This window comes from Nipponia nippon, unplaced genomic scaffold (assembly GCF_047370975.1).
Source record: "Nipponia nippon isolate SJK-2023a ecotype South Korea unplaced genomic scaffold, ASM4737097v1 scaffold_8, whole genome shotgun sequence".
NCBI classification, from domain to species: domain Eukaryota; kingdom Metazoa; phylum Chordata; class Aves; order Pelecaniformes; family Threskiornithidae; genus Nipponia; species Nipponia nippon.
Genome location: NW_028262402.1, coordinates 29,857,522 through 29,870,980, shown reverse-complemented (window position 1 = coordinate 29,870,980; position 13,459 = coordinate 29,857,522). Strand labels below are relative to the sequence as shown.

The window sequence follows — 13,459 nt, the reverse complement described above, 5'->3', positions numbered from 1 at the left end:
TCGGATACCCTATGGTGTCTAAAATGACCTTACAACCTTCTGTTTAGACAACTTAAATCTACGCTTCATATACAATAATTTGTTTATACAACATCATAGACAGCTCTCATTTACTCTATCAGAATAGTAAGCACCTGTTTAATTTTGAGTGGTATAATCAGACCTTATCTTACAGAGGTATAGTAGGTACTATTAAGGGTTAAGAACAAAAGTATTCAAGTAGCAGCCACCGTACTAGACTCTAAGTGCCCTACTTCTATTGTCATAATAATCATAAATAATTTCTATAATTTAGAACAACTTAATCTTGAGGTCTGGAGCAGGTCATAGATACAACTTTTTTGGAGAATATGTCCCAGATAGGGCACAGAGCATTACTTCTTGACAGAAGTAGCATTACTAATTTCCAAGGACAATAACCTTTATGATCTTTTGGTGTTTTCACTCATGATAATTTAACTATTGCTAATATATTACTTGATCTTTCCAAGAAAACATCTTGCCTTTTGTGATCCCAATTTTATTTAAAATGCCTAGAATGTGCATGAGTCTCTTGGTGCCATCACTTGATCATAAGTGAAAACCTATTTCAAAAGAGATTTTATAGCATTTCAACACATTGTACACCCTTCAGTTTTAAGTCCTGCTAGGCTTGACAAAAAGAAGGGATAGTGACAGCATTGGTCACATCCCAGGGGAAGGAAGTACAGTTTATTTTGGACATCAAACTCCATGGCTCACAAGCAGATGCTGACACTAGCCAACAGCAGTTCAAAAGGCATTTTCAGTTTGAGAAAGTAAGAGGGATCACTATAACGCAACACAGTAGAATTTCTTTAGTAACACAAAGTATTAGAATCCATCTTTCATCTTGAACAAAATTCCAGAATCAAATTTTAAATAAAAGTATAGGAAAGACTTCATAACAATTTTCCCATTCAAAAATCATATTCAGTTGTAAAAGGTCACATCAGAACAGTCGGAAACTACCAACAATGAAATTGGTTACAATATCTAATTCACTGTTACATAAAATGTATTTACGGTAGAATAGTTAAGGAATACATGTAATTTAAAGAGACCCCCTATAGCAATCACTGAGACTAAACATATGCAGTATAATAAGTTTCAAATCCATTGCATTTACTGTAGAGTGCAAGAGCTTTTTCTGTCCATTGAGAGCCCCTGGCTTAGCAAGAAAGTCAGACTGTCACATTATTAAATTAAATCATGAATGCCAATCAGAAGAAGTATTCCTTTTGATTTTCATTTGCTGTCGTTTGCATGCTGAGCTCACTTTTCAGTGCAGATTCAGCACTGTCTTCATTTTCAGATCCTTTTGCCTCATTTTTTGAGTATATGCCTTTTTTTTTATAAATACGTATGGCTATGGCAGTGATACAAAGTAGGATGAATATCACAACCGCTATCACACCTAGGAGAAGAAAAGAGAAAAAAGTCAAGAGAAAGGGTAGACAAATAATAACTCATGAGCCAAAGAGTAGGACAAAGAGGGAATGACTCCATCACATAATGGAAGGAGTTGCAGGGAACCCTGAAAAATAAGAAGCCGTAGCTACTTTCAAACCAGAACCAGCACTGCATTAATTCATGGTGATTGTTTTGAAACTTTGCACACTACTAAGGCCAAAAAAAAAAAAAATCCATGGAATACTATAATTTTTGAAAATTTTGAGTGGAATACCAGTATGGGCCTTAGGGTACTGTAGATAAAAGGGTGTCTTTACCTCCTTCTTCATAAGCCCCTAGCTCTCTGCCATGCTGGGAACTCAAGTCACTGCAGATTTGAGGAGCTGTTCTTCAGGGACTTTCATGCTAGAAAATGGGATGGCACAAAAGGCACTACTATGACTTTTTCCTTTTCCCCAACTCCTATGAGTATTGGACAAAGTACTCTCCCTTTCCTCAGTCACTCATGTCACTCAGGTCCCTTTCTCACGTCACATGTCATCAGGAGGGAAGGGGACATGTGTCTCATCATCAGCTTTCTCCTGCCAATCCGCTCTCCTGTCGCTGCTCCAGGTCTGGGGAAGGAATCTGGAGAGCAGAGGCAGAGCAGAACAGGGTGAGGACAAAGGTACCAATCTGGAATTCTGAACCAGGTCCTCTATCAGCTTTGCCTGTGTACACCACAAAGTCCAAGCCTCAGACCCTTTGCAGTAAAATTGTTGCACAGAATTAGTACCATTCATATCCAGTACTTCACACAAATTAGTTCAGACCACAGATGACTGATTCTGAGTAAACAATGTAGTTAGTGAGGAGAATTTATAAAAGAAGACATAAAACAGTTCATCATAGGGAGTCTGGTGGAAATTGGCCAGTGTTTATAGCCACCTATCATCAGATCAAATGGGGCAGAAATTCTAATGTGTATTCTGCCTCATGGAAGAAAATCCCAACTCTGTCTGCCTTTGGTACCTCATAATGGGACGAGGAGGTTTTCATGATCTACATTAGGTAGGGCTCACATTTCTGTAACCGCATCATTGTAATGAATAGACACTGGTTAAAATACTAAAATACTAAAATCAAGTCTCACTTCATGTTTTAGGTGAAATAACATAGGTGTGACCCTTTCCTCTCCCTTCCCTTCCCTTCCCTTCCCTTCCCTTCCCTTCCCTTCCCTTCCCTTCCCTTCCCTTCCCTTCCCTTCCCTTCCCTTCCTTTCCTTCCCTTCCCTTCCCTTCCCTTTCCTTCCCTTCCCTTCCCTTCCCTTCCCTTCCCTTCCCTTCCCTTCCCTTCCCTTCCCTTCCCTTCCCTTCCCTTCCCTTCCCTTCCCTTCCCTTCCCTTCCCTTCCCTTCCCTTCCCTTCCCTTCCCTTCCCTTCCCTTCCCTTCCCTTCCCTTCCCTTCCCTTCCCTTCCCTTCCCTTCCCTTCCCTTCCCTTCCCTTCCCTTCCCGTTTGCAGCACTTTTGCTGACATCCTAGGTGTGTTTTTGCTTTGCATGGCTACATGACCTTGCATTCATAACTAAACAAGGTCCCTGCCTACACAGATGGTAGTGAGAAATCTTCCTTTTCCAACAGCTTTAACAGCCCCATCTGGTAGGGTAAAATCATCATCAGTACAGCCACCTTCATTATGGTGTTCTAGCTGATGAGCTAGAAAGCAAAGGGACAGGAGCATAAGCTTTATATAAGGGACTCATCAGGTATCATATGGGCCACATACCTAACACATAAGAGACTAAATGGAATGGGCACTTAGTTTTAAAGGCAACTATTTAAGATTATTGAACTGTTACCAGGGCGTGCTGCTCCTAGCACAGCAGATTAGGAACAGTGAGGAAAAAGATACTTCCCACAGAGATAATCATGTCCTTACAGACTTCCAGCCCATCTCCTCTCTTCCTCATTCATCCTCTCATGATCATCTCAGGCCCTCAAGTTCATGAGTCAGAGGTTGGACAGGAGAGGAATTGGAGGAGAAATGAAACAGAAGGGAAGCAGAAAGTGCTTGTCAAAGAGGCAGAAAGCAAGACTAGGCTGCAGGGAGGAAAAAAGCACTAACAGTCTCGGAAACAGTTGTAATGGCTCAGCTGTACTAGATGAAGGACCAATCTGCTGCTTAACTTGGCCACTACTGCAAGAAAAATAAAAATGCATAGTCCCTTAGTGCTGTAAATAAAACCAGACCATTCAAAATTCAGCACTTGCCAGTTTTTGCATTCTTTAATATGAGCAGCCATCCTTAATGGTAGGAATATACATTTTTTTTGTGTGTGTGGTATCTTCTTCTCTGGAATAGACTCTAAAATCTGAGTAAATCTTATTGTTATTTAGATTAAATAGAGCAGTCATTCATTTGTTTAACAGTCACAGCACATGTCCCCTGTAAGGGCTTGTCCATAAACTTTCCTTGTCTGAGGTAGCTGAATTGGTACAGTTCTCATTTATACTCATTTAAGGGTACTTACATTAAACTTTTATTGTGTTGTACAGCTTGCTTTATTTTGACTTTTAAGCAACCATAGCTAAGCAGTAGAAAAATTGTGAGTGCATATTCCCAAATGTGTTTAATAACAATAAAATTGTGAGGTTATTATTATCTTAAAAAGATTGTAACTATTGTAGCTTGAAGTTCAAAAATGACTTTGTTGTTAGTACACTTAAAAATCCCCACCAACACTAAATTAGCTAGTACATAATGTGATCTTTATGTACAGATGCTTATGTAAAGTAATACTTATCTTTTGAAAGAGTAAAGCAATTTTTGACAAAGGTAGACATGTAGAAGAACTCAGAAACCATATTTTTAAATTCTGACCTCACTGAATTCAGTCGTAAAATTCTCAAAGTTTGTGTGTATAAAAGTATACAGACATAAGTATCACTTTACAAGCAAGGAAGCTGCTAGGTTTTATTGCCTCTTATTTTAGTATCTTTAGTACTACCATGTTAAAAGTCACTGACCATGTAGTGTGCTGTTGGCAGTCACTGACCATAGCAGGTAGCATTATTTAAATGGCAGACACACAGGTGACTGCAGGTTCTTATCTTAACTTCATCTTCCATAGACCTAAATGCTTTTATCCTCAGTGAGAAGCCTTGGCAGCTTTATTCTGCTAAATCCCACTATGTCATTTGTCTGCTGAGACTTTTAAAACCCTTAGAAAGGAAACCTATTCAGAATTTAAAAGATGGAAGGAATGACCTTTCCCTCCCTCTGCCCTCTTTCTGTTGAAGTACCTAATGGAAGTTGAAACAGTGAATTATACTGTGAAAATACCATCTTCATGAGTGAACAAGTTTCCTTCCCTCACCTTCTCCCAAGATAAGAAATACTACTAGAAATTCTCAGAGGGGAAGATTGTCACAAGAGACAATACTATTCCTTGAAAGAAAAAAAACTGAACTGATATAGCCATACCCTTTCTACAATACTGGTGACAGGAATTGAAATTCTCCTGAGGGTCACCATTCCCAAACTCTCCCTGTTAAGACTCATTTGAGTACTCTTCATTCCTGCTAAAGAGACAGAACTGGTAGGCTTTCCCACTACAACAGAGACGGATCTTGGCTTAAGGATGGTCAGTCAGAAAGACACAGTAATGGAACCTGCATATCTTGATTATCAGTCCTGTACTTTAAGCACAAGACGTCTATCCTAAGCTTTGTACCATATTTGTTCTGATATGCATAAAAAGTAAAGGGACTGTCAACACAATCACTTTAGGAGCAATTGAACTGTACGTGGTTCTTCCTCTAATTCGTCTGTTAAAAATAAGTGTTTTGAAAAAAGTTTATGGATGATCATTTGTAGTTGTATTTGAGCTGATAAAAGTGGCCAAAAGAAATAGTAAGAAAATGGAGGAGAAATGGTATTTCAAACCAACGGTAATTATTTTTTATTATTAATTTAACATGTATTTTATTTTTAAGCTGTTAATCAATGCAAGTAATAGTCTGTCCAAGAGTACATTGCTTTCCAAATGTAGAACCAGAATGAAACTTGCCTCAGTCTGTCAAAGGATTGATTCAATCAGTGTTAGACCCCATTTTCTCAAGAAAAATCTGTGTTGCTCCGATCTATTAAAGAAGATTTTGAAATTGACTGTGTAGCAAAATATAATTTTTTGGCATAGTCAAGGAGGAAAGATTGTGCTTTCTTAAATATATGCTATTTGTCACAACATGTCCAAGTACTTTTTTACATCATAGACACTAACATTAGGCAGGTTGGAAACCTGTTCTTAATATCTTCTCTTTCAGCAGGATGTTCCAATGTATAGAAACACTGATGGCATAAATTTATGTAATAAGAAAATATGAGAGTTATTGATTGCATTCTAAAACAATGCTTGATTTTTATCTGTCCACCAATTGTAATAAAATGAAGCCGTTTTACTAGTTTCCTTATACACACAAAACTAAACTGACTTCATTTCAGCATTGAAAGACCCACAGTCATTAGAAAAAAATGGTTCCCATGGAGTTGTTAAAGTCCCTATTACCTCCAATAATTGCAGAATCACTTCTGATTGTGTTAGCTAAGGGCTCTCCCTCATCTATTGGTCCAGAGTGATCTGCAGCAGAAAAAAGGGAAAGTGACAGACAAATAGAAGAAGGGTTTTCAAGAAATTCTTACATGGTTACAGCTCAGGTACAGTATGGTACAGTGGAAGTAGTGTGGGTCCATAAGCATGCAAAGAAGAACAGTGATGTCGATGATACAGAGATAAAGAGAAAAATGTAAACATTTAGAGGAAAAGAGAAAGGCTAGAGAAAAGGAAGTGAGTATATATAAAAGAGAATTCTTTTCAAACTACTCCTGAGATGTTAACCCATATGGAAAAAAAAAAAAAAAAAGACATTTGTGAGTCAAGTCATAAGTACTCTATTTAGATTTTACTTCAGAGATCAGAACAAGTGATAATCACATGCTACCTGCAAATGAATGTGTTGTTTCACTTGATGTTGAGTCAGCCCCAGTTAAAGTACCACAGTTGGATTCAGTGAAGCGTCCCTTTACAATGACGGGGGCTGAGCTGCTGTGGTGCAGTGCAGCCTTCAAAGGAGCAATGTGGTTGAACTGCACTGAGGAGAGACATCCAATAAACCCCTGAGAGTTTGCCTTCATAGTCTCGTCATCTACATCACTGTTTTCTGTTAATCAAAAGGAACAGAACACAATTAATCATAGTGCAAATGTACAAAATAAAGTGACAGAAGAATAAATGAATAATTAACCTGTGTTCCTTTGAGTACATCTGAGTTACAGCAGCATATGTAGATTCATTGAATCCCTTTCTTGTCTGTCTTTAATAAAAAGACAGTCAGATACATTAAACCCTTTTTTTTTTAACAGATGACAGTTGCTAGTCTGCTGAGGGAAATGCTTTTAACTTACTATAGCAAGTTCCAAAGCAAAAAGATTCAAATGTAACTAAAATATTTAAATTAAAATGCAACACTTTTTCATTCTGTGAAAAGATAAATATGAAGCATGCATTCATGAAAATACATATTTTATTAGATTTCTTTTCATAAATATTTACATTATTGGATCATATTCTTTCCACAGATTCATATATGTACTTCATCCCATCACTATCAAGTCTGTCAAAACAAAAACTCCCTGAATACCTCAGATCCTGGAAATCCATCAAGATATTTTGCATGAAATTCTAAAAAATGAATGTTGTTCCAATTCACTATATATTTTAAACATGACATCATTATCTTTCCCACTAAAAAAAAAAAATAACATCTCCCCTCCCCCTTATCTCTTGAGCTGCATTTCTGAATGTATGTACTCTGTCAGAAATCTCCATTTTTTGATCAGCTAATGCTCACTAATGCACTACTTTGGAAAAGGAAAACAATTTATTTACTCTGACAATTCTAATTTAAGCAAAAACTCTAGAAGTACTAATTATTCAAAGAGGACTCTTAAGGGAAGTAAGTTTTCAAGTTTTGTGCAAATAAAATGGGAATTTCATCTCATTCATTTCCACCTCCAACTTACCCTAGAACCCATGAATGAACTTGTGATCTTTACAATGGCTACCACAACAATTTCAAATACCAATGGACAATGCACTCTTTGATACAATTAAGTTAATATTGAAAATTGGGCTAATGTGTTTTGGTAGAGTGTTGCAAGACAGCATAGCAGCATTTTCCTCAACTACTCTCTGCTTATTGCAATGATGATGTGTCATTAGATAGATGGATGTCAGCCAAGAGTCTGCTCACCTACATTGATGGATTATGTAAAATGTTGGATAGTTAACTGCCTCTATTCTCTCTGTAGCATACACTGCTTCTCATGATTGCCTCGCTTCACCAAAGTGAACTGGATGTCTTAAGAAAAAGACTAACCTGAGGTTGCATGAAAAAAATGTCCAAAACCCCTTGTGATAAAAATATTTATCTCTAACTATAGGTAGGATCAAAAACCTCAGGAATGAAGCTTTTTCTATTTTCTAGTTTCCTATACAAACATTTCTTAAACATTGTATATGTATAATGTGAGAGGAAATTAGATATTTAAAATCCTTAGAGTTCACTTGACTCATTAATTAGAAAATACTTCTGGGATAAAGTAAAACTTTTTATTAGATCAAGAAATCTTGCTGGTAAAAGTGACAAGATTTAGAGAAGACTAACCCTTCTCCACTTTAGTGCTTAAGTAAAATTTAACTGACTGAAAATCACACACACACACAAGTTGTTTATCGAAGACTGTATTTTACAGTAAACAGCAGTATGCATCCTTAAGTATCTTTATAGCAATTCATTTGCTAAGTGTACTCAATTTTTTTCAGCAAAGACAAAATTTCTCCACTTACATTGCCGCCTTAAAAAAAAAAAAACAAAAGCAAAACAGAAACTCAGTAACCCTCTTTCTTGAGTCCTGCTTTAACCATCTTTCCTCTGTTAAGTAACGCTGAAAGTCAGCAGACATACAGCTCCTAGCAGAACATTTTAAGAACTGTGCGATCAAAAGACTAGATTTGACCTTTATGCTTTTTTGATGTTGAAGATTTCAAAATTTTTTATGTTCCTGTGCAATCTTATCTTGTCTTAAAATTAGACAAATCCATAATACATTGGGTGAACAATTGGCTGATGGATTGGGCTCAAATAGTTTTAGTAGATGGGGTTACATCAGGCTGGTGGCCAGTTACCAGTGGAGTTCCCCAGGGCTCAGTTTTAGGGCCAGTGCTCTTTAATGTTTTTATAAATGATCTGGATGTAGGAATTGAATATACTTAAAGTAAGTTTGCCAGTGATATTAAATGAGAAGGAACTGTGGACTCCCTTGAGGGTAGACAGACCATACAGAGAGATCTGGATAGACTAGAGAGCTGGGCAATCACGAGTTGTATGAAATTTAAGTAGAGCAAGTACAGGGTTCTCCACCTGGGATGGGGTAATCCTGGTTATACCTACAAACTGGGGGATGAGAGACTGGACAACAGCCCTGCAAAAAGAGATCTGGGGATTTGGGTTGATAGCAAGTTGAATATGAGTCAACAGTGTGCCCTGGCAGCCAAAAGCATCAACAGTGTCCTGGGGTGCATCGAGCACAGCATAGTTAGCTGGTCGAGGGAGGTGATTGTCCTGCTCTACACAGCACTGGTGCAGCCCCGCCTCGAGTACTGTGTGCAGTTGTGGGCACCTCAATACAAGAAGGACATCAAACTATTAGAGTGTGTCCGGAGGAGGGTGACCAAGATGGTGAAAGGTCTCGAGGGCAAGACTTATGAGGACTGGCTGAGGTCACTTGGTTTGTTCAGCTTAGAGAAGATAGGGCTGAGGGGTGACCTCATGGCAGTGTACAGCTTCTTCAAGGTGGGCAGTGGAGGGTGAGGTGCTGATCTCCTCTCTCTGGTGACCAGCGATAGGACACAAGGAAATGGAATGAAGCTGCGTCAGGGGAAGCTCAGATCTATTCAGGCACTAGGAAAAGGTTCTTCACTGAGAGGGTGGCTGGTCACTGGAACAGGCTCCCCAGGGTAGTGGTCACAGCAGCAAGACTGTCAGAGTTCAAGGAGCATCTGGATGACACTCTTAACCATATGGTTTAGTTTTAGGTAGTTCTGCAAGGAGCAGGGAGTTGGATTCGATCCTTATGGGTCCCTTCCAACTCGACACTATATGATTCTATGGTTCTATAAATCTGCTCAGTAGAAAAAATTAATGTGCATTTGTCTTTCACAGTTAAATTATCATCTGGAGGTACTAACAATGTGCTTGGAATGGACTGCCACAAAACCTCACATTTGTGCAACAAGCCTGTATTGGTATGAAAATTTTATCATGGCCAAGCTTTTTGCATTAAAAGTGCTTATTACAGTTAAAACTAATCACATCTATACACCCTCTGATTTCAGTTGAATCGTATATGGTTGGTTGGGTGGGTTTTTTTTTCCCTGTGGTTAATATGTGACCACATAAATGCTGCTATGCTGTTACCTTTTTTTTTTTTAATACAAAGAAATACAACGTTATTTATCAACCAACTTTAAAAGACTGAATTTTATTATTTTATTTCTGTCACTGAGACTTTTTTAGTAGAAAAAGCTGCATAAAGAGAAAAAGACAATTTTAAAGCAACTATTATTTAGCATGTGCTTCACTGCAGTGCTTCTTTGGGAGTACTGAGACATTATTGTTTTAAAAGGCTGATTTTCAAATTAATAATTTGAATTATCACTATATTTTTACTTATCAATGGAGCGCAGTGAGAGTTTTGCAATTCCATCATTTCTTTATCAATAAAACTATAATAATTAGAGCTTTTAAGCAAGCTGTGCAATTATTAATTATCCTCAAAGATATGCCCATAAAGACAGAACTAAATTATACAATCTTATAATTTCACAGACAAGTAAACCAAGAAAGGACAATTTCACTACAAATAGAACAGAATAGTTTGAATACAGAGAAATTCCATTTCAAATGTGAGTACAAAATATTTTACTGGTTTAACTTAGGTCTTCTTATTAAGAGTCTAGTGAAAATTTATTTTTATTTATTACTGAAATAACCAATTTTTACATTGTTGGAGATGTCCATATTCAGTGTGATGCCTTTGTTTAAGTGAATTAGCTTAAAATCACACTTTCTTTTAAGCTGGTGAAACTTTGTATATAAATCAGATCTAAGTACATGTTGCTGATAGCCTATCTTTGTCTCGGTTGGCACGGAAAGGTTAACAACTCTCACTAAAGAAAAACGTCACCCACAGCTGCCCACCCTCCATCTGGGGAAGGCTAGGACACTGTCCTTCGCAAATGCGGCTTTACTCAGCAGAAGTAAATTACTTCGTCATTGGCTTGCTTTAAAAAGAGAGGTTTCTACAGCCCTCTTACAATCTGGGGTGCTTTGAGAGAAAGTAGGTTCTTAGAAGGAAAACAAAAAACATAAGGAGCCCTTTGGCTGGTATCCTGTCAACTCTATGGCTGACTGTGCTGCTTCTCTTTTCCCTCAGAACTTAACATTCACATATTTTGCTGAGTCCCAACACTGCCTAGCTCCCTGACTATTTTGTCACAATGTTGCATAACATAAATTCAGAATTCTTTAAATTGGAAGGCTTAGGTTCTGGGAAGTGAGGAAGAACACTGATTTTTTTTTTTTTTTTTTCCCCCTGGGAATTCAAATCTTGTTCAGCAGCTAACTCTCAGATTTGCTTTCAACAAAAAACTGAGCTATGCATAACTGCAGAAGACCTCAGACAAACACTTCTCCACCTGCAGATAGTTCTTAGAAAATGATCACTTAGGAAAATCCATAGCTTTCTGGCCTGCTTAGAACTTGTGGGTTTTTCCTGAACAACATTTCAAAGTACAAGAAATAAGTGATTTCATACTTTGTTATTCCTTCTTCCGTTTAGACCTCTTCACTGCAGCAAACACATTACTTTTTTCCATTGCCTTCAAAAAGTCTCCTTCCATCTCTAGACATGACTTCACAGGAATCAGGACCCAGAGCAGTCAGATTTATAAAAGAAACAGCAGCTCTTCAATAGCATCTCTCCTTTGTAAGGGAGAGAAGTATAACATATGTTTTCTTCAGGACAGATTCTGTAAACTGAGCCAAATTGGACTGGGTGCCCCCACAGGTCATTGTAACTCCATGCTTCACACTATTGTGATGAGGTAAAGCCATCATATAACTGAAGAAATTCCCACCTCTTAACTTCTATAACAGTGTGGTTTCTTTGGAAGAGACAACATTGGGCCTGATCAAAAGAGACTGCTATTTTCCTAAAAATGTGCATTTCATTACACTGCGTCAAACACATTTTTAAGTAAATTGGTGCAAGTTTTGATATGGAATTTTATAAGAAAGATAACAAGCCCTTTAATTCTGTACTGGTCATTGTAGTATTACCCTTATGTGAGTGTGACTGCAATAAACTACTACCCTTCAAAATATTATAAATTCATGATTCAGTTTTATCATCTATTTGTGGGGTTTTGAAATATTTTAAATTATTTTCTTCCAGTAGTTTATATTTCAGCTAATATTGCTTTAAGGTTGTGCTTAAATGATTATTCTCTTTTCCATTTTCTGTGCATATCTACATACTAGTTATTTTCTGGACTGTGAGTTCTATAAAGAAAATTTGCATTTCAAAAATAATATAAATTTCTGTTTGTGTTAGAGGTCCTTCATTATTTTTCCAGTAAGAAAACAGATCACCTGCACTGAGACTCTTGAAAACCACAAATACAAATTTGATGGATAAAGAATTAGCTGGATGGCCTTATTCAAATAGTTGCGTGCAACAGCTCAATGTCTAAATGGAGATCAATAACAAGTGGTGTCCCTCAATGGTCCACACTGGGACCAGTACTGTTCAATAACTTTATTAATGACATAGTAGGATTGAGTGCATCCTCAGCAAATTTGCGGATAACACTAAGCTAAGTGGTGCAGGTGATTCACTAGAGGGAAGGGATGCCATCCAGAGGGACCTGGACAGTCTTGAGGGGTGGGCCAATGTGAACCTTCAAGAAGCTCAATAAGGCCAAGTGCAAGGTCCTGCACCTGCATTGGGGCAATCCCCACTTTCGATACAGACAGGGGGATGAATGGATTGAGAGCAGCCCTGCAGAGAAGGACTTGGGGTACTGGTGGAAGAAAAATTAGATATGACCTGGCAACACATGCTTGCAGCCCAGAAAGCCAATCATATCCGGGGCTGCACAAAAAGAAGTGTGGCCAGCAGGTTGAGGGAGGTGATTCTCTCCCTCTACTCTGCTCTTGTGAGATCCCACCTAGAGTACTGCATCCAGCTCTGGGCGTTCCCAGCAAAAGACAGACATGAATCTGTTAGATCATGTCTAAAGGAGGGCCACAAACATGGTCAGAGGGCTGGAACACCTCTCCAGGCTGAGAGTTGAGGCTGTTCCACCTTATTGCAGCCTTTCAATATATAAAGGCGGCTTGTAGAGAAAGGTGGGTCTGTATGACAGGACAAGGGGTAACAGATTTAAACTGAAACAGGGTAAATTTAGATTGGACATAAGGAAAATGGTTTGTGGTTTTTTTTTTTTTAATGATGGTGTTGGTGAGACATTGGAACAGGTTGTCCCAAGAAGCTGTGGATGCCCCACAACTGGAAGTGTTCAAGGTCAGGTTGTATGATCCTTTGAGCAACCTGGTCTAGTGAAAGATATCCTTTCCAACTCAAACCATTCTGTGATTCTAGAGCTTATACATCAGTCTATTAAATTAATTACACTTGAAATATCACATTAAAATCTCACTCAATTAATATCTACTTTTCTAAACAATGATAGGTCAGAAATTGTCTTAATTATGCTTTTCTGTTGTGAAATTGAACTGAAGATTTCATGAAGTCCTTTGTTCTAGCTGAGATTACATATAGGAGAGGGTATATTTGGAACTGATTTTTGCATGTGTGTGTGTGTGTGTGTGTGTGTGTGTGTGTATGCTCACATATGTGTGACAGA

The 13,459-nt window shown here is 38.0% G+C and overlaps 1 protein-coding gene across 2 annotated transcripts in view; it reads right to left on the bottom strand.

Moving 5' to 3' along the window:
- Window positions 1-965: 965 nt before the first annotated feature.
- The window catches only part of CNTNAP4 (contactin associated protein family member 4), a 250,508-nt gene continuing 238,014 nt past the window's right edge, over window positions 966-13,459 (bottom strand). For both annotated transcript variants that reach the window (XM_087741477.1, XM_087741478.1), the window contains 3 exons: window positions 6,411-6,629; window positions 5,978-6,049; window positions 966-1,435 (listed from right to left, as the gene is read on the bottom strand). In XM_087741477.1, the coding sequence (XP_087597603.1) occupies window positions 1,242-1,435; window positions 5,978-6,049; window positions 6,411-6,629 (485 nt within the window). In that variant the 3' untranslated portion in view covers window positions 966-1,241. The remainder of the gene's footprint in view (window positions 1,436-5,977; window positions 6,050-6,410; window positions 6,630-13,459) is intronic.